The sequence below is a fragment of the Silurus aristotelis genome, assembly GCF_946808225.1.
Source record: "Silurus aristotelis genome assembly, chromosome: 27".
Lineage (NCBI taxonomy): Eukaryota > Metazoa > Chordata > Actinopteri > Siluriformes > Siluridae > Silurus > Silurus aristotelis.
Window position 1 is genome coordinate 2,168,631 of NC_139600.1, and position 24,865 is coordinate 2,193,495.

General features: G+C 41.1%; 5 protein-coding genes across 9 annotated transcripts; 3 read left to right on the forward strand and 2 right to left on the reverse strand.

Annotated features, from left to right (window-relative positions):
* Positions 1 to 4,003: 4,003 nt before the first annotated feature.
* LOC310721509 (uncharacterized protein) lies at positions 4,004 to 6,024 on the reverse strand. Its single transcript, XM_083533244.1, has 2 exons — positions 5,199 to 6,024; positions 4,004 to 4,634 (listed from the first exon to the last, which is right to left on the reverse strand). Exons 1-2 carry the CDS (start codon positions 5,223 to 5,225, stop codon positions 4,215 to 4,217), a joined length of 447 nt encoding a protein of 148 aa, XP_083389370.1. The 5' UTR covers positions 5,226 to 6,024; the 3' UTR covers positions 4,004 to 4,214.
* A 1,256-nt stretch (positions 6,025 to 7,280) lies between these two features.
* On the forward strand, positions 7,281 to 8,644 carry LOC310721510 (uncharacterized protein). The gene is made up of 2 exons (XM_083533245.1): positions 7,281 to 7,403; positions 8,059 to 8,644. Exons 1-2 carry the CDS (start codon positions 7,377 to 7,379, stop codon positions 8,419 to 8,421), a joined length of 390 nt encoding a protein of 129 aa, XP_083389371.1. The 5' UTR covers positions 7,281 to 7,376; the 3' UTR covers positions 8,422 to 8,644.
* Positions 8,645 to 9,507: 863 nt separating this feature from the next.
* Positions 9,508 to 11,964, reverse strand: ccdc86 (coiled-coil domain containing 86; the record flags this gene model as incomplete). The annotated part of the gene is made up of 4 exons (XM_083533243.1): positions 9,508 to 9,660; positions 10,291 to 10,365; positions 10,583 to 10,712; positions 11,825 to 11,964. The coding sequence occupies 4 exons, from the start codon at positions 11,962 to 11,964 to the stop codon at positions 9,535 to 9,537; spliced, it is 471 nt and encodes a 156-aa protein (XP_083389369.1). The 3' UTR covers positions 9,508 to 9,534.
* A 142-nt stretch (positions 11,965 to 12,106) lies between these two features.
* glb1 (galactosidase, beta 1) lies at positions 12,107 to 18,665 on the forward strand. Of its 2 annotated transcripts, none has more exons than XM_083533241.1 (16): positions 12,107 to 12,353; positions 13,462 to 13,634; positions 13,753 to 13,903; positions 14,425 to 14,485; positions 14,566 to 14,660; positions 14,930 to 15,110; positions 15,206 to 15,264; positions 15,378 to 15,499; positions 15,596 to 15,636; positions 15,783 to 15,895; positions 16,016 to 16,090; positions 16,230 to 16,319; positions 16,919 to 17,140; positions 17,179 to 17,310; positions 17,480 to 17,734; positions 17,874 to 18,665. In XM_083533241.1, the coding sequence occupies exons 1-16, from the start codon at positions 12,300 to 12,302 to the stop codon at positions 18,120 to 18,122; spliced, it is 2,073 nt and encodes a 690-aa protein (XP_083389367.1). In that variant the 5' UTR covers positions 12,107 to 12,299; the 3' UTR covers positions 18,123 to 18,665. The 2 variants fall into 2 exon arrangements, with proteins under 2 accessions (XP_083389367.1, XP_083389368.1); XM_083533242.1 differs by having other exon boundaries at positions 16,919 to 17,032.
* A 1,047-nt stretch (positions 18,666 to 19,712) lies between these two features.
* Positions 19,713 to 23,983, forward strand: cldnd1b (claudin domain containing 1b). 4 transcript variants are annotated; one of them, XR_014531908.1, is made up of 6 exons: positions 19,713 to 19,854; positions 20,689 to 20,972; positions 21,926 to 22,048; positions 22,133 to 22,270; positions 22,362 to 22,764; positions 22,802 to 23,983. XR_014531908.1 is itself a non-coding variant. In XM_083532245.1 (5 exons), the coding sequence occupies exons 2-5, from the start codon at positions 20,699 to 20,701 to the stop codon at positions 22,580 to 22,582; spliced, it is 756 nt and encodes a 251-aa protein (XP_083388371.1). In that variant the 5' UTR covers positions 19,713 to 19,854; positions 20,689 to 20,698; the 3' UTR covers positions 22,583 to 23,983. The 4 variants fall into 4 exon arrangements, 1 of the variants encoding a protein (XP_083388371.1); XR_014531909.1 differs by having other exon boundaries at positions 22,362 to 22,715; positions 22,762 to 23,983; XR_014531910.1 differs by having other exon boundaries at positions 22,362 to 22,667; positions 22,717 to 23,983.
* Positions 23,984 to 24,865: the final 882 nt, after the last annotated feature.

The following is a 24,865-nucleotide window of genomic DNA, read 5'->3' on the forward strand; positions in this document are numbered from 1 at the left end:
TGGAAACATGTATCAAACACAGCCACTGATATTAATAGTAACCAATCATAGTACGCTAGTTATATTATATTTAGACAATTAGAACTATGTTGTTGTTGTACGTGCATCACTGTCTGTATATTTTCATATACATTCATATGTTTCAGAAAGATTAATGCATCATAACAACGAAATTTTGCAATTCAAATCACAATTGATTTTTTTACAGTTGTCTTTTATTTTTATAATACATTTACATGAACATCGGCTGTAGGTTCAACAGAAATTAAAATGTAATAAATGTATTTTTATGTAAATATTTTATCTTCGATGTTGAAACTAATGTCTATTTCTTTTTTTTCTTTTTTTTACAAAAAATGATTTGTGATGCAAGATTAATTTGCGGGCCCCCTGCAGTACCACCGCAGAACCATAGGAGTCGTCGGATCCACGCCCCCATGTACTACAGTTTAAAGTAAATATTTATTTATTGTTACAGCCCAAATTACATTTAGAATTTGATTGCAGGATATATAAAGATTATTCTTTAGTATAAACTCGAATAAAACTCTCATTATTGCTTTTATTCTCATTGACGATGTAAATCTACACTTAAACGTCATGCACATTATATTAGGAACCAATCACTGGGATAATCACAAAGCCCATGATCACGTGCTGTTTTCTTTACTGGCACCTGTGTCCAATTTTCCCTGTTTTCCCATTGATTTCCTCTTTTGTCCTGAGGATCTGTTTCTGTGGGTTTATATAGAAGTGGTAATGGTGTTTTCCTGATTTTGTCCTCCAGTTAACTGTCATGGGAATTAAGTTGTTGAAGAGATAAAAGCATGTACAATAAGAAGATTATGTATATGTGCTGGACACATCTGAGGGAGTTCTCCATAATAAAACCACAACTGAATTGTTTAACTTACTCAAAGGTTTTTTTCTGTCATGGTCAGTGGTTGATTATTTTTAGGATTGTTGTTTTGTTTGGGGTTTTTTCACTCAGATCCTATTATAAAAGGAGAATAATACCCACAGCAGTGGCTTTTATATTTTTTTTCATTGAAGACTTGGTTCAGGATCTCAGTAGGAAGAATGAGGTGTGTTGACGTCAGACTTCCACAGACACTGCAACATCTAGAGATGATTAGGAAAATATTTGGAGTGGTATCTGTCTTTTTCTGTTTGCCCTATATCTGCTGAAGATGCGATAAATGGCCGGTAGAGGGCGCTGCTTGACCGTTATAATTAACACCACCTCCTTCAATGGATATCATTTTCAACATTGTACATTAAGAATCCAAACTATGAAACAACACGTGTGAAATGATGTAGTAAACAAAAACGTGTTAAATAACCTTGAATTAATCTTTTTATAACCTTGAAATAACCTTTCGCTTCAGCTTTGCACACTCAACATTCTCTCAGTAAACCTCATGAGGTCATCACCTGGAATGTTTTTACCAATCCCGAGGAGTTTCTAGAGGTGTTCAGTGCTTGTTGGCTGCTTTTGCTTTCTCTTTCCTGTCCAACTCATTTTAAACCATCTGAATTGGCTTTAGATAAGTTGATTGTGGAGGCCAGGTCATCTGATGCAGCAGAAAAACAAATGATGTTCCCACTAAGTGTAAACCACATGTGATGGCTGCATGCCACTGCAGAATGCTGTGGTTGCCACGCTGGTTAAATGTGTGCTCAATTTAAACTAAATCACCAACAGCATCACAAGCAAAGCATCTCCACACCATTACACCTCCTCCTCCATGCTTCACCGTGAAAACCACACATTCGGGAAGCGTCCTTCACCTTTTGTATGTATAACAATGACATCGCTTAGAACCAAAAATCTCAAATTTGGACTTATCAGACCAAAGTTCAGTTTTCCACTGATCTAACGTCCATTCCTTGTGTTTCTTGTTGTTCTTCGAAAGTAATGGTTTCGTCCCCATAGTTTGACCATGAAGGTCTGACACGTGGTATCCTCTGAACAGTGGATGATGAAATATTTCTGCCAACTTCTCCACTCTGAGAAGCATTTATACAAAATTGCGGTTTCTGATTCTGGCCATTCTAATAAACTTATCCTGTGCAGCAGAGGTAGCTCTTGGTCTTCCTTTCCTGGGATGGTCCTTTAAAGAGTCTGTTTTATCATAGGGTTTGATGGTTGTGGACACTAAGTGCAAAGTTCTTGAGATGTTTTGGTTTGACTGACCTTCATTTCTTAAAATAATGAAGTTTTTCTTACCGTAATATAAATACAGTAAAAGTAGTAGCACTAATAGTGCAATTGACTCTGTACTCACACTTTCCTCTACACAAGACAACTGATTCTCTAAAGTACATTATGGAGGTAAGAAATGTCACAGGTGAACTCTTGACCAGGCATTCTGTCTTGAACTGAATTTGCTGACATTGACAGAAAGTTATGATCTCAATATAATCATTATTATATCAATTATTGGTATATATTTTGTATAATAAACACCATGTTTCAGAAGCTTAAAGTGTTCATGGTGTATATTGTATACACAGTAAAATACATTCATGTAACAACAACAGAATCGTTCACTGGAAAAAAACCCAGATGAGATTTTGCCCTCAGATTGTCATCGTTTCTGAAATCACCTGAATTATTATTGTTTGGTAACTGAAAGAGAAACTAAGCAGCTCTGGGAATCACCTAACTGCGGACTGGTTCATTTCAGTTCACCACAAGACAAACACTACAGCAATAATGTGGCAGCTCACGTGCAACGATTCGAACGAAAAATTACTTCGCCACATTGCCATAACCATGTGTATATAATAAATCATGTGCTTTGTAGCTCGAAATCGCACATGGAAAGGAAACACCAAGAAAGGAAACGTGCTTCTTGGAAGACACCAACGACCCACAAAATCAGCTGGTTTTTATACTTTTATATGTAACCAGGGGGAGTGGTGGCTCCAGCGGTTAAGGCGCTGGGTTGCCGATCGGGAGGTCTGGGGTTCAAGCCCCGGTATCGCCAAGCTGCCACTCTTGGGCCCTTGAGCAAGGCCCTTAACTCTCTATGCTCCGGGGGTCCCTTACGAGGGAAATATCAAGGTCCGTGACGTCGGAGTGACGTGGGGTCGCCTTCCCGTGGGCTCACCACCTGCAGGAGGGACCGTAAGGGACGGTGCTGCGAGGATTGGGCAGCAGTCGAAGGCGGGGGCCTGCTTAGACTGCTGCCCCCGCGACCCGAATTACGGATAAGCGGGAGAAAATGAATGAATGAATATATGTAACCATGTTCATAGCGATCAGCCATAATATTAAAACCACCTGCTTTATATTGTGTTGTGCCCTGACTGTTCACCTGCCACACCTTCACAGCTTCCACTGTAATGAGATAATTACCACCTGTCAGTGGAATTCATGTTATTGATGATTGGTGTGGATCAGTAGTTCAAACAACTATGAGACTTCATAGAGCTCGGAGGTTTTAATTCTACATTCTTTCTTTCTTTCGGCTTCTACCATTAGGGGTCGCCACAGCGGACCATCCGCATGTTTGATTTGGCACGTTTTTACGCTGGATGCCCTTCCTAATGCAACCCTCCCCATTTATCCGGGCTTGGGACCGGCACTAAGGCTTGTGCAACCCTAATGGCTGGGGTTGGTTCCCTATAACCTCTAAATCAGGCAATTGTAATAATGCGTTGAGCACTTCTTAACCCGACTTCAGTAAGTTCATGTCTTTTTTTTTTTTCTTTTCTTTGCTCGGTGCAGGACAATTATTTGATCTTTCTGAAACAGAGGAACCACAGCAGATGTTTTTCCCACATGGTCTGGTAATGAGAAGTTTCTCACTGCATCAATTCGGGTTTAATAACTTTTACTGCTGAAACACCTTCATGACTGCAGTCAGTATCTGATGGAGCGGCTATGTTTTTATTCACTTACATCCAGGTGGGACTTTTCTTTATGTCCATTTAATTGTGGAATTAAATATAATATTTTATAAAATAAAATAATAAAACAGGAATAACCACAGAATGAAGTTCATAGAATAAAGGTTTTTATTTTAAATAGTAAATAAAGATAACAGAATAAACGTGAGAATGAGATGTTCAGTAATGAAATGATTACAGCTATGATTTGTGTAGTTTGTGATTAGTTAAAAGTTGTTTGAGAAAGAACCGTGGAATCAGATGTGATTGGACGGTGAATGAATGATCTGATTAAAGGCAGTGTAATAGCAGGGATCTTATCCTCCAAAGCATCTCTGGTAGGTGAGGAACATGGCCCCAGACTTCACTCCCAGCTCTCCCAGGCTCTTACATAGTGGAACTGGTTTGCCGTTGTAGGCAAGGTTCAGAGTTTTTCCCAGATCAGGCCTCTGCTCCAGGCATTTCTTAATCAGAGTGGCAGCGGAGTCTGTGCTCTTTACGCTCAATGGGATGCGAAGGTCCTTAGAAGGGTCGAACACCTGCACTTCAATCACACCAGCCTGAGGAGAATCCGGGGCATCATAGCACACCTGCAGATAGCTGTGAGTGGTGTGAAGGAATCTAGGATGAAGGGACAAGGGTTTGATTTCAGCAGAAGCCCACCTGGGGAGGTCTGGATGATGTTGGGTCGAGGGTTTGATTTCAGGAGGAGTCCACCTGTAGTAGACGTCCTCTACCTATAGAACAGAGAGTTGGGAAGAAGATGTGTGAAAACTCTAACCATGGACCAGATATTTATGGAATAAAACAATGTGTGGTGCTGTTGAAGGAAACTAATAAACACTGAGGTGGTGATGAAGCACAGTCACTCTGAAGGTGGTGATTTTTCTCCAACTGCACGTCCCCAAGTGTATTATTCCTTCAACACCACAATAAATGACCAACAATGACACATTTTGTTCATTACAGAACGACACGCTGTACTTTTTATCCAGTTTTAGGTACATTGCATGTTTATAAGACAAACGTCACGCTGCTGAAAAGCTATACAGACGTGTAAACTCCTCAAAATCAGTTATGTTTTAATAAAGATATAAATGGAGCTTCCTGATGTTCTCCAGCAGAAAATATACTACAGGTAAAATACACAAAATATTCGAAAGCTTTTTAGTTCTTCAGCATGAGAGAAACGTTTCCGTATAAACTCTGTACTAAACCCTAGTGTGGAACATCTCATCAAATTATTCCAGTTACAACATAAGAATCTAAAAAAGAAAATAAGTGTAAAAGTTGTACAGTACCTGGGGAACACACACGTTTGCAGTCATCCTGTGATCTGATTGTCTTCTTTTCTCTTTCTGATTCTCCCAGTGTGTGTGTGTGTGTGTGTGTGTGTGTGTGTGTATGTGTGTGTGTGGTATTTTTAAATACTGTAGAAGGGAACGCCCACTGATACTAACACACCAAGATGAAGGAACCTGAGACCTGTTTATTTTGCCAAACCCGGAAGTCTCTAAATAGGAATTTTCTCAAGTATTTGTTTCAAAACCTCTAATGATTTTAAATTTGGTGTTTGAGATTTTCACGCGAAAACACCTACGGAGCGAATGTTGTAAACCTGAATATAAATAATGATATAACGTCTACTTTTGATATTGTAGTATCAGACGATTTCAGTATGAGTTTCAACATACTCAGCTGTATTATTAGAAGATTTCTGGTTTCTGGTTTCTCTGGAGAAACCTTTAAAAGTTCTACACAGAACCCCCCCAATGTTTAGGTGTTTTTCTCGAAGCTGAGAACCATTAAGTGTCTGATGACCCTTTAAGTACCCCATTGCGCTATGCGTGTACACACGCTGCACCTTCACAGGACGGGAACTCTCCATAAAGTGGCATCTAGAACAAAGATCTATTATAAGATTGCAGAACAGAACATCAAACCCACTGACAGTTCTCAAAACTGATGTCCATGTTCATGCCCGTGTTCATGTAAATGTTACTTGGATGTTCCAGACCCCCTGCAGTTGCACCCCCTTCATGGTGACCGCGTTCCCCAAATGCAGCGTCGCTCTTTTCAGCAGGATAAATCCGAAAGCACGTCCACACTGCAGCACAGGAACCGTTTGAGGAACATCGCAAAGTTCTGTGGGACTTGATGGACAAACAGTTGTGGTCCATGGTCAAACAGTTGTGGTCATCATCTGTCATTGCTAACTGAAAGAGAAACTTCAGAAGCTTGGGGAATCACCAAAATTGTGTTTGTGTGTATATAAAATCGAGCATGTGTTATCTGGCTGTAAACAGCACATTTAAGGGAAATGCGTTTAGAACTTTGCATCTGATTACATTCATGGCATCCTGCCAACAGGAATGCCAGGAGAAGAAATGGAAACCACCGAACATTCACCAAATGGTTTTTACTTTCACTTTAATCCACCCGCCTGATATTATGTAGTTCCTTTCTGTATTGGTGAAACAGCTCTTACTTGTCCAGGCTTGGACCCAACAAAACCTCAAAAAGTGTGTGTGTGTGTGTGTGTGTGTGTGTGTGTGTGTGTGTGTGTGTGTGTGTGTGTGTGTGTGTGTGTGTGGTACCTGTATATGGCTTTAAGAATCAAACCTCTATATATGTGAGCCTGAGAATGTCGATAATTTGTGGTGTTTGTTTGGAGAAAACCAAACGCAGTTACTGTACTTTACTGAAGTGTTTCAATTTGGGGAGATTTTTACAGTAACTTCACTTCATTTCAAACTTTTTACTCAACCACATTTTGTGAAATCAGTCGTTTCTTTTTCAACTTTTTGGTTCAACAGCAAGCAGAACGTTTTAAAAAGGAATAAATGATGAAGAAACTTCAGACTCGAACTCACCACAACAACAGTGGCCTCATTTACAGGATTTTCATGAAATGTTTGGTCATTATTTTTACTCTATTCATAAATCAGTGTTGCTGAGAGTCACATTCGAGTCTTTTCCCATAAACTGAGTTGATTGTAACAAAAATGATAAAAGGCACATTTACAGCTGTAATAAATCGTAGTACTTTGGATACTGAAGTACATTTGAGGGCAAAAACTTTTGTACTTTTACTCAAGTGAAAGTTTAAAGGGACACTTTTACTGGAGTCACATTTTACTTTCATGTTGTTCAAATGTGGCCATTATATTTTATATTTATGTTAATTCAGTTCTCTCTGTAGACATTTTTTACTTAAAAAAAAAAAAACCCAGTGAAACATCAAACTTAAACACTTTGACACCTGTATGTTTGTATCACTTCATGAATTATTAAAGAGGTTTCAAAATAAATACGTTTGGGTTCAGCAACACTGAGAGGTTTGAGGTACTTTCAAGGCTGATGATGAAATCACAGAGCTGCTGCTGCTTCGTCTCGAAGTCCGTGGGCGTTCCCTTCTATAAAAACAACAGATAACGCAGTGAGACTCTGAAAGAGAAAGAAGACGCTCACATAACAGGATGAATTTGGAAGTGTGTCCCCCCCAGGTACTGTTCATCTTATACACTTAACAGTTTTGTTGTTTAGATGATCTTGTTGTAACTGTAATATTGTGATGACATGTTTTACACTTCGGTTTAGTTTATACAGAGACGTTTCTGTAGCACTGAAGACGTGAATCTTTTACTGAGGCGTATTCGTACAGGAAGAGTAGAAATGAACGGTCTAGAATTCGACTAAAAAGCGTTCAGTGTATTTTAGAAGGGTGAATATTTTTGCGCATGTTTTTAGCTGTAGTATTTTTTCTGGTGAACATCTGGAAGCTCTGTAGCTCTATTTATATCTATATTAAAACATTTATCTCATAAACATCACGTGAGGGAATAAAAGAACATGGTTAAGGAAGGAGAAATTTCCACAACATGAAATGTACTAAAAACTGGATAAAAAGTACAGCGTGTCGTACTGTAATAAACAAAATGTGTCATTGTTGGTCATTTATTGTGGTGTTGAAGGAATAATACACTTGGGGACGTGCAGTTGGAGAAAAATCATCACCTTCAGAGTGGAGTGACTCTGCTTCATCACCACCTCAGTGTTTATTAATTTCCATCAACGGCACCACACATTGTTTTATTCCATAAATATCTGGTCCATGGTCGGAGTTTTCACACATCTTTTTTCCAATTCTCTGTTCTGTAGGTGCACGAGTGCATCCCCAGGTGGACTGAGGTCAAACATGTGACCCAACATCATCCAGACTTCTGTCACACCACTCACAGCTATCTGCAGGTGTGCTATGATGCCCCGGATTCTCCTCAGGCTGGTGTGATTGAGGTGCAGGTGTTCGATCCTTCCAAGAACCTTCGCATCCCATTGAGCGTAAAGAGCACAGACACCGGTGCCACTCTGATTACGAAATGCCTGGAGCAGAGGCCTGATTTGGGGGGAACTCTGAACCTTGTCTACAATGGCAAACCAGTTTCACCGTGTAAGAGCCTGGGAGAGCTGGGAGTGAAGTCTGGGGCCATGTTCCTTACCTACCAGAGATGCATTGGAGGATAAGATCCCTGCTTTCACACTGCCTTTAATCAGATCATTCATTCACCGTCTAATCACATCTGATTCCACTGTTCTCTCTCAAACACCTCTTAATTAACAAACTACACAAATCATCTACTGTCATCTGGAGCATTTCAGCTGTAATCAGCTCATTACTGAACATCTCACTCTCACGTTCATACTGTTCTTTTCATTTACTATTTAAAATAAAAGCCTTTATTCTATGGACTTTGTTCTGTGGTTATTCCTGTTTTCTTTTTTAACTATGCTTCAGAGGTTTTAATAAACGTTATTAAGAGTCTGGACATAAAGAAAAGTCCCACCTGAATATAATTGAATAAAAACATAGCAGCTCCATCAGATACTGACTGCAGTCATGAAGGTGTTTCAGCAGTAAAATTTATTAAACCCGAATTGATGCAGTGAGAAACGTCTCATTACACGAACACGTGGGTAAAACATCTGCTGTGGTTCCTCGGTTTCAGAAAGCTCAAATAATTGTCCTGCACCGAGCAAAGAAATAAAAAAGACAGATGAAACTACTGATGTCGGGTTGAGAAGTGCTCAAAGCGTTATTACAGACTGGAAGGATCCTGGTGAACATCATCTCCCAGGAAGGAACACGGTCGGAAAAAAGTCTCGGATGTTGATCATTGATCAGTTCAAGTTGGTTGAAATCGAATAGTAGAAAAATGCAGAACTTTTAATAATTTTACACACACACACACACACACACACACAAAACGTAAAGACCTAAGAAACAGCTGTGTAGCTTTTCATCACTGTTTACTTACCTATAAATCACATGACTGCAGATAAAGGAAGTACAGTGACTGAGCGTGGGACTCGTGGGGCTTTCAACAGAAAGTAAAAGAACAATGTTTTGTTTTTGTAAGATGAAAAATGAAAACCGCAGAGGAAAATACCTTACACACACACACACACACACACACATATATACACACAATCAATTTATTTACAATACACATTTTGTGTGTGTGTGTGTGTGTGTGTGTGTGTGTGTGTGTGTGTGTGTGTGTGTGTGTGTGTGTGTGTGTGTGTGTGTGGACTCTATAAAACAAAGTGAAATTCATCCCAGGCTTTAAAGTCTTTATTTCATTGTCCCTCTTTGGGCTTTTTGATGGTGGGCGGGGTTTTCTGCAGCGCCGGCAGCGTATCTCTCTTCTCGATCTTCCTCAGCTGTTTCTTCTTCATGCGCTTCAGTTTGGTCGTGTTGCGAATCTGGAAGAGAAGAATCAGGAAGTGATGGAAACCCAATGATCTAGTTCTTATGTTCATATATTGTACAATTAATTAGACATCTATCACAATTTCCTGGTTTTTTTTGTTTTTGTTTTGTTGTTTTTTTTTTTTTTTGGGGGGGTTTGTTTGTTTGTTTTCTTTCTACACACTTGCAGAATAATGCCACGTGAGATGTTCCTGGCCTGTATTAAAAGAATGGCACGTTTTGGATTCACACACTCATATTCGGTGATGTGGACACTGTGGGGACCGGGCTACATGGTCCCCACTTTTTATAGTATGTATCGGATCCTGTCGAAGACGTTAATCTCTTCTCAGCTTTAGTTTCTTCTCTCGCTGTGCCACCAGGAATTTCTTACGTCCGCTGGAATCCGTTCTTTTACAAATCCAACCTTCGTTTGATTTTCGAAGGACCTCTGGTTTCTCTCCGTGTTGTTTTGCATGCATCGCTTTTATGATGACGTTGCGAGTACCGTTTCCTCCTGCTGACGCGTTTATGCAGATTTGTGCTCGTGCAGAGCAGATCAGTGCACCACTATTGCACCACTACTGCATCGACTAAACCCTCCTGTGGCTCGGTGCCGTCGGAATACAAATCAAAATTCTCACCACTTGAACAATCTCTGCTTTCTTCTCGTTTTCTGCTCTTCTCCTCTGATTCTCTTCCTGTCTCTTCCTTCTCTCCTGTAAAACATTTGGTTGCATTTTTTTTAGAACATCTAAAATACAAACATGTGTACACACAGTGCCACCTTGTGGTAGAGTTCACTAAAAGCAATCACAATCCTGTTGCATATTATGGATTAAATGAACATTATCTGTAATCTTTTTATTCACTCACACACACACACACACACACACACACACACACACACACACACACACACACACACACACACACCTCCTTCTCTCTGGCTTTGTTGTTTTTCAGCTGTTGGTGGTACTGCTTGACCATCTCCTTCTCCCTCTTGGCCTCCATCTTCTTCTGCCAGGAGCTGCGCAGAGGTTTATCACGCAACAGAGCAGAGAACCTGTAAAACACACACACACACACACACACACAGTTTAAAGCCACTGGGTGCATTTCGTTGTTGCTGAGAGTGCACTGGTCAATGTAAACATCTAAACGTGCCTCAGAATCAAACCCCAAGAAGTTTAATTGGAGTGTGTGAGTGTGTGATCAACACACACATGCTAGTCATCATTTACACTGGAAAACAGTCTGAGATGCAGCATGTGTCCCTCATATATATATTTAATTCTCAGCAAAACAAAATAAAAAAAAATTTCAAAGAATTAATAATATTTAGGGCCATTATAATAATAATGATGATGATGATGATGATGATGATGATGATGAGAAGGAGGATAAGGTGGTGTATTTTTCCCATCAGCACTGTTTATGATCTGCTGTGATTTTATGACTTTTCTTTCTAATGTTTCGAATTTAACGTTTAAACTCATTCAAATAAAGTATTAATGTAAATATGTTTACATTCAAATGCTGCAGATTCACTCACACACACACACACACACACACACACACACACACACACACACACACACACACACAGACACAGACACAGATCAGAGCATGCAGTGAGGAAGATGATGATGAATATGATAATGGAGAGGATGATGAGGATGATGATAATGTTGAGGAGGATGAGTATAAGGATAAAATGATGAGGAAGATAAGGAGGGTGATAATGTTGATGATAATATGGACGATGATGAGTATGTAGATGATTATGTTGAAGATGATAAGGATGATGAGGAGGAGGATGATAATGTATAAGAATGATCATGTTGAGGATGAAGATGAGGAGGAAGATAAGGAAGATTATGATGAGGATGATGGTGGTCATGTGGATGATGTATGGAAAATTGATTGAACTCTGACTAGAAAGACATAAAGGCATTTAAGCTGCAGGTAAATCCAGCTCCTAAACTAGTGTTAAATATCTTGATTTCAGAATCGAAAGAAAGAATAGCGATGATGTTTTACTCAGTTATCACACAAACCTGAGCTGCAGACAGAGAGATCAAAGATGAAGAGTTGAAGTTTTTTGTGTGTGTGTGTGTGTGTGTGTGTGTGTGTGTGTGTGTGTGTGTGTGTGTGTGTGTGTGTGTGTGTATATACCTCTGTTTGTTCCGATCTTTCCACACCCGTCCGGATTTGGGTTTCCCCAGCGGGATCATGGTTCTGCTCGTGTTTTGAATCTGAACAGTTCCGCTGATCGCTGTCGCAGCCTGGAGCTGGATCTCCTGATTAGTCGTCATGCTAATTTATCGTGGGAAGTGTATTTAAATAAACGAACCGAACCGAACCGAACCGTCCTCCCAAAGACACGTGTAGAGTTCCGTATGTTTACTCAACGTGGGGGGAAAAACGACGAAGAAGAATAAACCAGTAACAAAGTAAAGAAGTGCGCATGTCTCCACCCAGCGACCAGGAGCGCGCACTACACCCAACTGGCTTAGAAGGCCGGGTTCCTTTGATCACGTGATTTGTTCGAGCCGCACATCAACACGTGATTAAAGTGTACTTCCGCCTCGGGGTTTGCTCTGAAAGAGTGAAGGAGTGACAGATTCAGGGATTGATCACCGCAGGAGAGATGATTGTGTCCACAGCTGGAGTTTTCTTCTTCTTCACGCTCATTCCCGTGTCCGTGAGTCTCTCTATACCACCCGGGGGGCTTTCTTTACTCACTGCGCATGCGCGGAACACTTCCTTTTAAAGGCTTATGCAAATTTTGAAAGATTTTCATCTGAAAACACGTGTTTTTAACTGAACTCAAACCGGAAAACGACGAGTTTATAGATTAATATTAAACATTTCATCTTATTATAGTCTCTTTTCCTTAAAACCTTTATTTTGTTTTATGATTTGGGTTTAATTTTAAGTTGTAAATATTTTCTGTAGAGAAGAGTCATCATGTGATTAAAACCTGTCGGGTGTGTGTGTGTGTGTGTGTGTGTGTGTGTGTGTGTTTACTCTGTCACACTGATGTCCTGTGACTGGTCATGTGATCTCATATGACGTCATCCACTTTAGGATTTCAGTTTGTTGCCCAGGCAACTAATTAATCCCTTTTTTTTTCTTCAAGATATGACGTCATTAATTTATATTTAATAACTCATATGATTTGTGTAGTAGGAGTTCAGTCTCAGCGCATTGAGCTACTCATAGATACGAATAAATTAGATTAGAATTTATTACATATAGAGATTATTATTATTATTATCATTATTATTATTATTATTATTATTATTATTATTATTATTATTATTATTAACAACGCGTTGTGATGGTGAGATATAAATCTACATGTATGTATACTGTATGTTGAGTTTTCTCGAGTCGACCTCGTGATGGACACGCAGCCGAATCACGGGGAAAAAACTGAATCACTTTATTGCCCTCGAAAATGATATAGGAAGTGATTGTGCATTTTATATGATATAATTTATAGTGTGAAAAAAATAATAATATAATGATATTTAAAAAATATCAAGTTTGTATCACTATATTAATTTTGCAAATCATTTATTTACAATAAATCTGATTTTTAAAAAAATATTATTTAAATCTAGTGTTCAGCATGATGATGTTTCATTACTGAATTCAGCATGAAAATTGTAAAATTTGTATAAAAAAAAAAAAAAAAAAAAGTCTCCTGGTTTTAAAGAAATTCATAACGGTGTATTTTATTAGAATAAATCCGACCCTTTATTTTCCCCCTGATGACATGTTCTTCCCCCTGGTGTGTGTGTCAGCTTTCCTCAGCAGCTCCCAGTTTCACAGTGGATTATAAAAACAACAGCTTCCTGAAGGATGGAGAATATTTCCGCTACATCTCCGGGAGCATTCACTACAGCAGGATCCCCAGGTTCTACTGGAAAGACCGACTTCTGAAGATGTACATGGCTGGACTCGATGCCGTCCAGACGTAAGCCATCTCTATCTCTCTATCTCACCCACACACACACACACACACACACACACACACACACACACACACACACACACACACACAGCGTGTTAAACCTCCGACCTCCGTCCCACAGATACATCCCCTGGAGCTTCCACGAGTCCGTGCCCGGAGTGTACGACTTCAGCGGAGACCGAGATCTGGAATATTTCCTCCAGCTGTGTCACGACATCGGCCTGCTGGTGATCCTCAGACCCGGACCCTACATCTGCGCTGAGTGGGACCTGGTCAGGATTGGCTTTTTAATAATTATATTAATAATAATAGTTTTTTTTTACTACTTTATACAATTCATCGAATTGTAAATGTCTCATCGGGCAATTATTTAAAGAAGAATTAATATTCATTTCTTCGTAGGTATTTTTTAAAATAAAAAAATCAATTTAAAATGTAAAATTCAACAAAAAATGTACTCCTTTGTTAAAATTAAATAAATCAATTATTGTGTGTATATAATTGTGTGCACACATTTTATAGCTTTGTGTGATTCATTATAACGGCCTATGTAACTCTTAATGTAGAATATGCCTCATTTGAATATTCATCATTGAATAATTGACGTAACGAATATTAAAATGCAGAACTACGAAATACCAATGTTGGCCACATGAAATCGAATCGAATCGAATCGGACATTTTATAACGGAGTCTCGGTTAATTGGTGTCGCCCCCTGCCTGTGTGTGCTGGTGTTGACATGCAGTGGTGATTCCTTCTACATGTGATTTTGGTGTGTTTTGGTTATTAAAGGGCGGCCTGCCTGCATGGTTACTGAAGAAGAAAGACATCGTCCTCCGCACAGCAGATCCAGGTTAAACCCCGCACCCGGTTCCTGAATAAACGCAGTGTGTTTGACGAACAGGTTGCTGAGGTGATGATAAATGATTTCAGATTATTTAGCGGCGGTGGATAAATGGATGGGGAAGCTCTTACCCATGATGAAGCGTCACCTCTATCAGAACGGAGGGGCGATCATCACAGTGCAGGTGAGACCCGCGTGAATTCATCCATTTAGATTTGGGTTTTCGGGTCAAATTCGAAATCGAAAAGGTTCGTTGCTGAAATAACGAGCGGAAATACAGAGTGAGGAGAAGATGCTTCTAGATGAAGGTGATTCCACACACACACACACACACACACACACACACCCCTCCCCCGAGACGAGCGCTGCTCTTCTACCCGAACGCACGTCCTAATAAAATGTTCGAGCTCTGAACCCTGATGTGGTGCTGAAGTGTGTGTTGGTGTGGATCAGGTGGAGAACGAGTACGGGAGCTACTTCGCGTGTGATTTTGATTACCTGCGTCACCTGGTCAAACTGTTCCGCTCGCACCTGGGGGAAGACGTGGTTCTGTTCAGCACTGATGGACCCGGACTCGGTTACCTCAAGTGTGGAGCTCTGCAGGGGGTCTACGCCACTGTCGACTTTGGGCCTGGTGAGAACACACACACACATTTTTAGTTTTGTGATTTACAGGACAACATAGTTTTTTAAGTGTGTGTGTGTGTGTGTGTGTGTGTGTGTGTGCAGGCGGAAACGTGACAAAAGCTTTCGAAGCTCAGAGATACGCTGAACCTCATGGGCCACTGGTAGGAAGCTATAATGTGGTAGAACTGATGGAAAGTATGGAATGCGTGTGTGTAAGTGTGTGTGTGTGTGTGTGTGTGTGTGTGTGTGTGTGTGTGTGTGTGTGTGTGTGCAGGTGAATTCAGAGTACTACACCGGCTGGCTGGATCACTGGGGAGAACCTCATAACGTCCTCTCTACCGACGCTGTGGTCAAGACCCTCGAGGAGATCCTGGACCTCGGGGCAAACATCAACATGTGAGATGAAGAAATACAGTAAATATGAATCATCATCATCATGATGTTGGGTCTCTGTGTACTGATGAAGCTGTGGTGGTGTTTTTCTTGTGGAAGGTACATGTTTATCGGAGGAACCACGTTTGGGTATTGGAATGGTGAGTTGTGTGACGACACACACACACACACACACACACACACACACACACACACACACACACACACACACACACATCCGATGAAAGCATCTTCTTTTCCTTATCGTGTGTGTGTGTGTGTGTGTGTATGGTACATGGTATGCCAGGTGCAAACACTCCGTTTGCTCCTCAGCCCACCAGCTACGACTTCGATGCTCCTCTGACGGAGGCTGGAGATCTCACGCAAAAATACTTCGCCATCCGCAAAGTCATTAAGAAGGTGTGAAGGATCCTGGACCAGGAGACATACTGGGTTTCCATGAATATGAAGCTTACTGTGTTTGTGTGTGTGTGTGTGTGTGTGTGTGTGTGTGTGTGTGTGTGTGTGTGTTATATACAGTATAAGAAGATACCAGGTGGAGTTTTACCGCCGTCTACGCCCAAGTTTGCGTACGGAAAAGTGCAGATGAAGAAAGTAAAGCTTTTTTTTTTTGTGCGTTACCGTGACTACAGTACTGTCTAGACAACAAAGGTTTTTAACTCTGTGTGTGTGTGTGTGTGTGTGTGTGTGTGTGTGTGTGTGTGTGTGTGTGTGTGTGTGTGTGTGTGTGTAGTTAAAGACCGTATCAGAATCTCTGGACATTCTCTCGGTTTCTGGTCCTGTGAAAACTCTTTATCCTCTCAGCTTCATCGACCTCAATCAGGTAAATCACCTACAGCTTCACCCTCTGGATTTTGTTTGTATGTTTGTTTTTATTGTTTATTTGTGTTTGTATATTTTCGTTTGTATGTTCAAATGTTTGTCATTGTGTGTACATTATTTTTGTTTTTATATCTCTTTCTTTGTTTTTATTGTGTGTTTGTATGTTTGTATATGTGATTATTTGTTTGTTTGTGTTAGAATGTTTGTCATTGTGTGTATGTATATTTGTTTGTTTTTATTGTTTGTTTGTTAGAATGCTTGTCATTGTTTGTTTGTTTTTATTGATTGCATGTATGTACATTTGTTTGTTTCTATGTTTGTTTGTTTGTGTTTGTATGTTTTTGTTTGTCTGTTTGTCATTGTATGTACCTTGTTTGTTTCTATATTTGTTTGTTTGTTTGACTGCTTATTTGTTTGTAGGTTAGTATTTTTGTCTATATGCTTGTTTGTTTGCTTGCTTGCTTGCTTGCTTGTATATTTGAATGTCTGTTTGTTTGTTTGTTTGTTTTCCACCCGGACTCCAGACTCCCGCTCTGTACTGTACATATGAAAGACCACGGTAAATCGGTTATTAACTGCAGCGTCGTTGATGTTTTTCAGCAATTCGGGTTTGTTTTGTATCAGACGTCACTTCCTGTGGACTGTTTAAAGCCGACTCCTCTCTCATCTCCTCTGAACGGAGTTCATGACCGAGCGTACGTCTCAGTGGGCGGAGTAAGAACACCTTCACTACACCACATCACTGCTGTGCGTGCGCCACTTATTCCCTTACACACAGCTGGAAGTGTGTGTGTGTGTGTGTGTGTGTGTGTGTGTGTGTGTGTGTGTGTGTGTGTGTGTGTGTGTGTGTGTGTGTGTAGGTGGCTGTAGGAATACTGGAGAGAAACAAGTGTATCAGTATTAATATAACAGGGAGAGCTGGGAGCCGTCTGGATGTGCTGGTGGAGAGCATGGGCCGAATCAATTATGGAAAAAACCTCAACGACTTCAAGGTACTGCAGAGATTCTCCTTCTTTATCAGATTTACAGAATGAACGACTCAAATCAATAACACAATATGATCAATTACACAATCAGCTACATGATCAATTAACCGATCAATAACCTGATTGGTTTGTGTTCCTGGGTCAGTAACTGCTCCCCCTTGTGGTGGTGTTGCAGGGTCTGGTGACGAATCTCACACTGGGAGCAGACGTTCTGACCAACTGGGCAGTATTCAGTCTCAGTATAGATGAAGTAGTGAGGGAGGGGCTACTGTGGGACACGCCCTCTCAACAGGACAATAGCCCCACCCACATCATAGCACCGCCTACCTCGCTGTCTCTGCCCACGTTTTACGGTGGAACCTTGAAGATTCCTGACCAAATCCCAGACCTGCCGCAGGACACGTACATTCAGTTTCCCGGCTGGAGCAAGGTGTGTGTGTGTGTGTGTGTGTGTGTGTGTGTGTGTGTGTGTGTGTGTGTGTGTGTGTGTGTGTGTGTGTGTGTGTGTGTGTGTGTGTGTGTGTGTGTGTTTTTTGGTTATAACGTTGTCCTGATGGTGGTTGTTTCAGGGTCAGCTGTGGATAAACGGGGTGAATTTGGGTCGCTACTGGCCGTCTCGTGGTCCTCAGGTCACTCTGTTCGTCCCTGCGTCTGTCCTCAGCACCGAGGCCCCCAATAACATCACGCTTCTGGAGCTGGAGACGTGTCCATGCACACGGGGAGAGTGTGTGGTCCAGTTCACACACACACCGATCCTCAACTTCACCGTCACACACATCAAACCTCACAACAGGGGGCAAACATTCATCACACCATGAACACGCAATACACACACACACACACACACACACATATATACACACACACACACACACACACACCATGAACACTCAGTACACACACAAACGCAAACACACATATACACACCATGAACACTCAATATACACACACCATAAACACACACACACCAAACCTCACAGCAGGGGGCAAACACTCATCACACCAAACACTCATCACACCATGAACACACACACACACACACACACACACATAATACACACCATGAACACGCAATATACATACACCATAAACACACACACACACACACACTACTGACTGTATTAGAGATGATGTATAGTGTGATTATTACACTCTGAACAGTGTGTGTGTGTGTGTGTGTGTGTGTGTGTGTGTGTGTGTGTCGGTGGGGGGGATTAATGGATATCTGATTATTCACTCTGGGAATTTATAATAAATAATTATTTTTCTTACTGCTGGGAACACTTTGGATTATTTTGAAATATTGTGGAGGAAACTATCACATGCTGCTTTCTAATAAAATCTGATTCCAATGAAACTCACTGTGGGGTAAAACCGAGTGAATTTTTTCTCCAGGCTTCAGTTTTATTTTATTTAAATTTTCTATTAAAGAAATGAGAATTAAACAGTGGTGTAGACGTTTTGGGCAGGTGTCAAGAAATGCTGTAAAAACAAAACAAAAAAAAAACTGGTGCTGGATATTACAGTGGCACAGAGGGTGGAGGAGGAGGAGGAGGTGGAGGAGGAGGAGGAGGAGGTGGAGGAGGAGGAGGTGGAGGAGGAGGAGGAGGAGGAGGAGGTGGAGGAAGAGGAGGAGGAGGTGGAGGAGGAGGAGGAGGAGGTGGAGGAGGAGGAGGAGGAGGTGGAGGTGGAGGAGGTGGAGGAGGTGAACGTCCTGGAAAGAGAAAGAGATTATATTCAGAGTTCAGATCAGATTTAGCCTAATTCAAATAAATAATGAGGGAAAAAAGGGTATTTTTCTTTCAATAGCCAACCTAAAGATTTGTGTTTGTTTGCAGCTTAATTTACTTTTTATTGTGTTAGGTTTCAATTTATTTAAATGTCATAAATAGTTTTATTTTCAGCTGAATTTAATTATTTATAGTTTAATTTATGTAAATTTTATTTATTAATTTATTTATTTATTTATGCTTTTTATTAATGCATAGCTTAATTTACTTATTATTGTGTTGCGTTTTAATTTATTCAAATGTAATAACTATGGTTGTATTTATTAATAGCTTAATTGAATTATTTGTAGTTGAATTTACTTATGTTGTAGTTTATTTAAATGTAATAGTTTTATTAATTTATTTATAGATTTTTATTTATTTATTTGTAGATAAATGTAATTGTTTATAGCTTAATTTACTTATTATTGTTGTTTTAGTCTATTCAAATGTAATAATACAGTTTAGTTTTATTTATTTTTTATTTATTTATTTATATTCATTTATTCATTTGTATTTATTTATTTATTTACTTGTTTGTTTGTTTGTTTGTTTTTATTTATTTCCCTCTCCATCACATCTGTTGGTGTATTCAGGCTCCAGTACAAATAGACCCTCGGTTAGATATGTAGTGCACTACGGTGGGTGTGGCCGCCGGTACACTCTGTTTCAGTGTAGTGTATTAATGTAGGGAGCATGGAGCGGTTTGGAACGCAGCCCGAGGACCAGTGTGGTCAGAGTGAAACCGGAACAAGAGCGACAGTAACCTCGGGGCTCGGAGGTGAGTTCTGTTTTCTGTGATATAAACACAGATATGTGTGTGTGTGTGTGTGTGTGTGTGTGTGAGAGAGAGAGAGAGAGAGAGAGAGAGAGAGAGAGAGAGTGTGTGATCATTATTATTATTATAATAATAAAATAACGATCTTTATGTTAAAGTGTGTGAGATTTGAGCTCTAATTACAGACCAGTCGGCTAGTCATCAGTGTAGCTCGTTAGCCTAGCCTAGCTTTAACCCTGTAAACACGGCTGTGTGGATGAGACGGATTTTTATTATTAATAATAAAATAACATATGAATAAATACAATATTAGTAAATAAATCCTCTCATTCTCACTGTGATTCAGGAATACATGATCATAAATCGTCATCTTCACCCAGGAGGTTTCAGGAGGTTCATTATAATATAAGTTTATTATATTTATTAAAATAGTCCTGATTCACTCTAAACTGCATTTTTTTTTATAAATCATCTATTTCCACAAAAAAAAAAAAAAATTAATAATGTATAAACCTTTACTTCAACAGGGTTTGAGGAAGAATTTTGGGGCCGAGTCCCAAACGCAGCCATGTTTGAAAATGTAGTGTACTACGTCACGGTTTAAATAAGTGCAGAGTAGTGAACTCGGGGAGGGATGAGGCTGGTATTTGGGATCGAGCCCTGGTGCTTGTTTTGTGAATGATGTACCATATGATTGGACTGAAGATAAATAAAAAGAATCAGCTTTACATGATTTCTATAAGTAAATAATTCATAAATAAATATACGATTATTAGAATCATGATGTTGCACTGTATCAGATGATGATGATGATGATGATGGTGTGTGTGTGTACAGGAGTGTAAAGATGGTGGATAACCGCTACGCCACGGCATTAGTGATCGGCTCGGTGCTCAGCCTCTTGGCCAGCGTGTACCTCTCAGTGGCGGTGGGAACGCAGCACTGGTACCAGTACCGCAGTCCGCCGCCCAGCAACGACGCCAACAATGGGTCAGAACTGCAGCATCTAAAAGAAGACTTCATGAAGGAGGAAGTGGATGATATATTATACGGCCGGGCTCTGATTTACCTCAACGGCTCGCTGGGGCTGTGGTGGCGCTGCATCCTTGTGCCTTACTTTGGTGTGTGTGTGTGTGTGTGTGTGTGGTATTAAAGCGGCTGTATGCAAGATATTAAAGCGCCGGTATGCGAGATATTAAAGCGGCGGTATGCGAGATATTAAAGCGGCTGTATGCGAGATAGTAAAGCGGCTGTATGCGAGATATTACAGCGGCTGTATGCGAGATATTAAAGCGGCTGTATGCGAGATAGTAAAGCGGCGGTTTGCGAGATATAAAAGCGGCTGTATGCGAGATATAAAAGCGGCTGTATGCGAGATATTAAAGCGGCTGTATGCGAGATATTAAAGCGGCTGTATGCGAGATAGTAAAGCGGCGGTTTGCGAGATATAAAAGCGGCTGTATGCGAGATATTAAAGCGGCTGTATGCGAGATAGTAAAGCGGCTGTATGCGAGATAGTAAAGCGGCGGTTTGCGAGATATAAAAGCGGCTGTATGCGAGATATTAAAGCGGCTGTATGCGAGATAGTAAAGCGGCTGTATGCGAGATATTAAAGCGGCTGTATGCGAGATATTAAAGCGGCTGTATGCGAGATAGTAAAGCGGCGGTTTGCGAGATATAAAAGCGGCTGTATGCGAGATAGTAAAGCGGCTGTATGCGAGATATAAAAGCGGCCGTTTGCGAGATATAAAAGCGGCTGTATGCGAGATAGTAAAGCGGAGGTTTGCGATATATAAAAGCGGCTCTATGCGAGATATTAAAGCGGCTGTCTGGCTCTCCTGGTGTTTGTGTTCAGAGCATTGCATGGTGTTTATTTACAAACTCCTGGTCCAGGTGTTCAGAAAAAGGCTCAAGTCTGACCCTGGGTCATTTCAGGACCAGAAACGAGGAACTGCGCAGATTGATTTTAACTTCATTGTGGTTCGACAGTTTTGTGATTGTGAGCGGTCTAGAGACTGTTCAGAGAATCACAGACTGCCGCTTTAATTTCAGCTCTCTCTCTCTTTTTGGGTAGACACACCAAGGGAACATCTACACATGGTGTCTGAATGTAAGGCCTTCACTTTACCTCAGCAGTTTGAAACCAAGTACAGAAACGTGACTGGAGGCAGAGAGGAGGAGGATTACCTGCGCACAGGTACGGGGTGTAGGGTTTATGATGATTGTAGAGGGTTGTAGATGTTCCCTCAGTGTGTAACGTGTGTGTGTGTGTGTGTTTCAGTTCTGTGGCGTTGTCGCTTCATCTTCCCACTGGTGTCTCTGAGTCTGGTGTTTCTGGCAGCACTGGTCGGAGTGTGTGCATGTCTGTGTCGCAGCCTCACACCCACACTGTTTGTCGGATTATTGCACCTACTGGCAGGTAAAGACACACACACACACACACACACACACACACACATACAGTAAGTAAGTAAGTAAGTAAGTGATGGTTTTGGCTCCGCCCCCTGCAGGTCTGTGCTCTTTGGCGACAGTGTGCTGCTTCCTGGCGGGACAGGACCTGCTTCACAAAGTTCTGGACCCGCCCGGGGACGTCCACTTGTCTCTGGGCTGGTCTCTGTACCTGGCCCTGATCTCCTCCCCTCTGCAGACGATGGCTGCCGCTCTGTTCACGTGGGCCGCCAGGAGCCACCGCAAGAACTACACTCGCATGACTGCGTACAGGGTCGCGTAACACGCACAGCGTCGCAACGCAACCGCACAACACACACACAATTCAGCTGGGAATCACACACTCCATACACAACTCACCTGAGGAGGTCTTCTAAAGAGTCAAAGAGGGGGTTGCCTGAGGAGTCTCCTGAGGAGTCATCTAAGGAGTCCCTTGAGGAGTCGCCTGAGGGGTTACTTTAGGGGGTTCCCTGAGGAGTCGCCTGAGGAGTCACTTGAGGAGTCGCCTGAGGGGTCACCTGAGGAGTCGCCTGAGGACCCGAGGAGTCAATTTAAGAATTAGAGTAACTAATTAGTGACTAATTACTGAGGCTTAATAACGTGTTATAATCTCCTCATTACCATTACCACTTATTTACTACTAAATATGAGTCACGCTGCCGAGTCCAAACGTCTGAGCGAACAGCTTCCTGCACAACATCCATCACGATTAATCCACTCATCATCATCATCTGCTCATAAACGTCATAAACGTATACGTGTACTGCACGCTTTTAAACCTGAATATTTTACTATTTTTAGGATAAATTTCAGAAGAACTAAGGTTTTTCTTTTTTTCCTTTTGAGTCTCATTGGACAGTTTTCTGGTTCCTCCCCTGCCCCCGGCATCGCCCTCAGACTGCTGTTCTTTAGTAATAGTTTCACTATCGGGTTATAAGATATAAAAACTAGGGTTTATTTTGAAATTGAAGATCATCAGATGATTTTTTTTGTTTGTTTTTTTAGACATCAGAGGAATTGTGGGCGTGGCACATAACAAGAACCGATCCGATTGGCCGTCGCCGGCAGTCGCCGGCAGTTTCATTCGCATTCACATTTAAATGGGTTTTTTAAACTCTAATTTTCTATCACTTCATAAGTCTTAATAATAATAATATTACTATAGATAATGATTTCCTCGCTGCCGTGGTGACAAAGTTTTGGCACTCCAGTTTTCCAGATAAACATTGAGCTGAATTGTTCGTTTCCTGTGTATTAGTTTCCGAATGTAATCCAGTTTGTTTTGTCCTCTCGATTCCGGTGTGTTTAATGTATACGTGTTATTTGTGTGTAAATCGGTTCGAACTGAACGGCGTTTTAACCACTTTCTCCGGGTTTCCCGCTCAAAACGTAACCGCGCCTTCGAACCCGAATCACCGCCGTAGTGTGAATATTTATATATTTATAGATCCGAAAAGCTTTTTTTACTTTTTTTTCGTTAGCATCACGTGACCGATCTTTCAGACCGTATGAAGCACACGTCAAGCCGAGTTTGATCAGATACGTCTCAGTCAGGAGGAGACACCAGGACAGTCCACTGGGACATTATAATGCTGTCCACATCACCGTCTGTGTCCTTTTTATATGTATTTTTATACTCCTGCCTTTCATACGTGTGAACGCAATAAAGCTCTCTCCGGTGGAATGTGGATTTTGGGGATTTATTTCTGTTTATTCGTAGCTTCCGGACTGGGAGCGGAAACCTGCCGAGCTCCAGAAACCCGCGCCATCTGTTTTGGGTTTATGTTTTGATCTCTTGATGTTCTCTAATGTTCTTTTGGTTTACAATACCGATTACAATCCATTGCAGAGATCCGAGCTCCCAGGTTTATTTAGTTTATCCAGCGAAAGTTTGCGGACACCTCAGCATGAGATCGGGAATCTTTTCGAACATCCCGCAACCCAATTTAGTCTCCATTCGCTGTTCGGATAAAGCTCCACTCTTCCAGGAGGATGTTCCACAAGATTGCGGTGAGATTTGCACGAGATTCATTCATCCACGAGGGTTTTAGTGAAGTCGGGAACTGAACCGGCGGTATCTTCTGTAGGAACCCTCTAGAAACTCAAGGGCACTGTGAAGGTGTGGTGACGTTTGTGCTGCACCACGTCATTTCGAACATTTCATTTCCAGTTAGTAGCAACATGATTGGAAAATGCTAATGAGTGCAGGATTCTTACGGTATACGGAAGGATTTAATTCCCCACGTGGGTGAGTTCTTCTGGGCTCAGGCCGAAATCGTACCTACTGAGCTTCTGAGAAGGGTTTTCGCCCAGCTGAAATAGCTTCAGGTGAAGATTTGAACATTCTGCATTTCATCTACACTGCTGATTTCTGAGGTGAAGACGTACCTACTCAGGTGCATCAATGAGAAAATCCTCTCTGGACGTGAAGGTGGGTTTAAACTAGGAACTCGCGGCGGTGTGGAGCTCAGAACAGACCACAAGTCTTGGCAGGAGGTCATGGTTTTAGAAGTAGAATGTTTATTTTCTGATATTTATTCATTCATTTATTCATACATTCCTGCGT

What these genes read in the sequence shown, in the direction of transcription:
- LOC310721510 (XM_083533245.1), top strand. Translation starts at nt 7,377, where the DNA reads ATGAATTTGGAAGTGTGTCCCCCCCAG. An exon ending in TGGAAGTGTGTCCCCCCCAG is followed by an intron (nt 7,404 to 8,058) that starts GTACTGTTCATC and finishes TCTGTTCTGTAG; the next exon opens with GTGCACGAGTGCATCCCCAG.
- LOC310721509 (XM_083533244.1), bottom strand. Translation starts at nt 5,225, where the DNA reads ATGACTGCAAACGTGTGTGTTCCCCAG. An exon ending in CAAACGTGTGTGTTCCCCAG is followed by an intron (nt 4,635 to 5,198) that starts GTACTGTACAAC and finishes TCTGTTCTATAG; the next exon opens with GTAGAGGACGTCTACTACAG.
- cldnd1b (XM_083532245.1), top strand. Translation starts at nt 20,699, where the DNA reads ATGGTGGATAACCGCTACGCCACGGCATTAGTGATCGGCTCGGTGCTC. An exon ending in CATCCTTGTGCCTTACTTTG is followed by an intron (nt 20,973 to 21,925) that starts GTGTGTGTGTGT and finishes CTTTTTGGGTAG; the next exon opens with ACACACCAAGGGAACATCTA. An exon ending in ATTATTGCACCTACTGGCAG is followed by an intron (nt 22,271 to 22,361) that starts GTAAAGACACAC and finishes CGCCCCCTGCAG; the next exon opens with GTCTGTGCTCTTTGGCGACA.
- glb1 (XM_083533241.1), top strand. Translation starts at nt 12,300, where the DNA reads ATGATTGTGTCCACAGCTGGAGTTTTCTTCTTCTTCACGCTCATTCCC. An exon ending in TCTGCGCTGAGTGGGACCTG is followed by an intron (nt 13,904 to 14,424) that starts GTCAGGATTGGC and finishes TGGTTATTAAAG; the next exon opens with GGCGGCCTGCCTGCATGGTT. An exon ending in GTGTGTGTGTGTGTGTGTGT is followed by an intron (nt 17,141 to 17,178) that starts GTGTGTGTGTGT and finishes GTGTGTGTGTAG; the next exon opens with GTGGCTGTAGGAATACTGGA.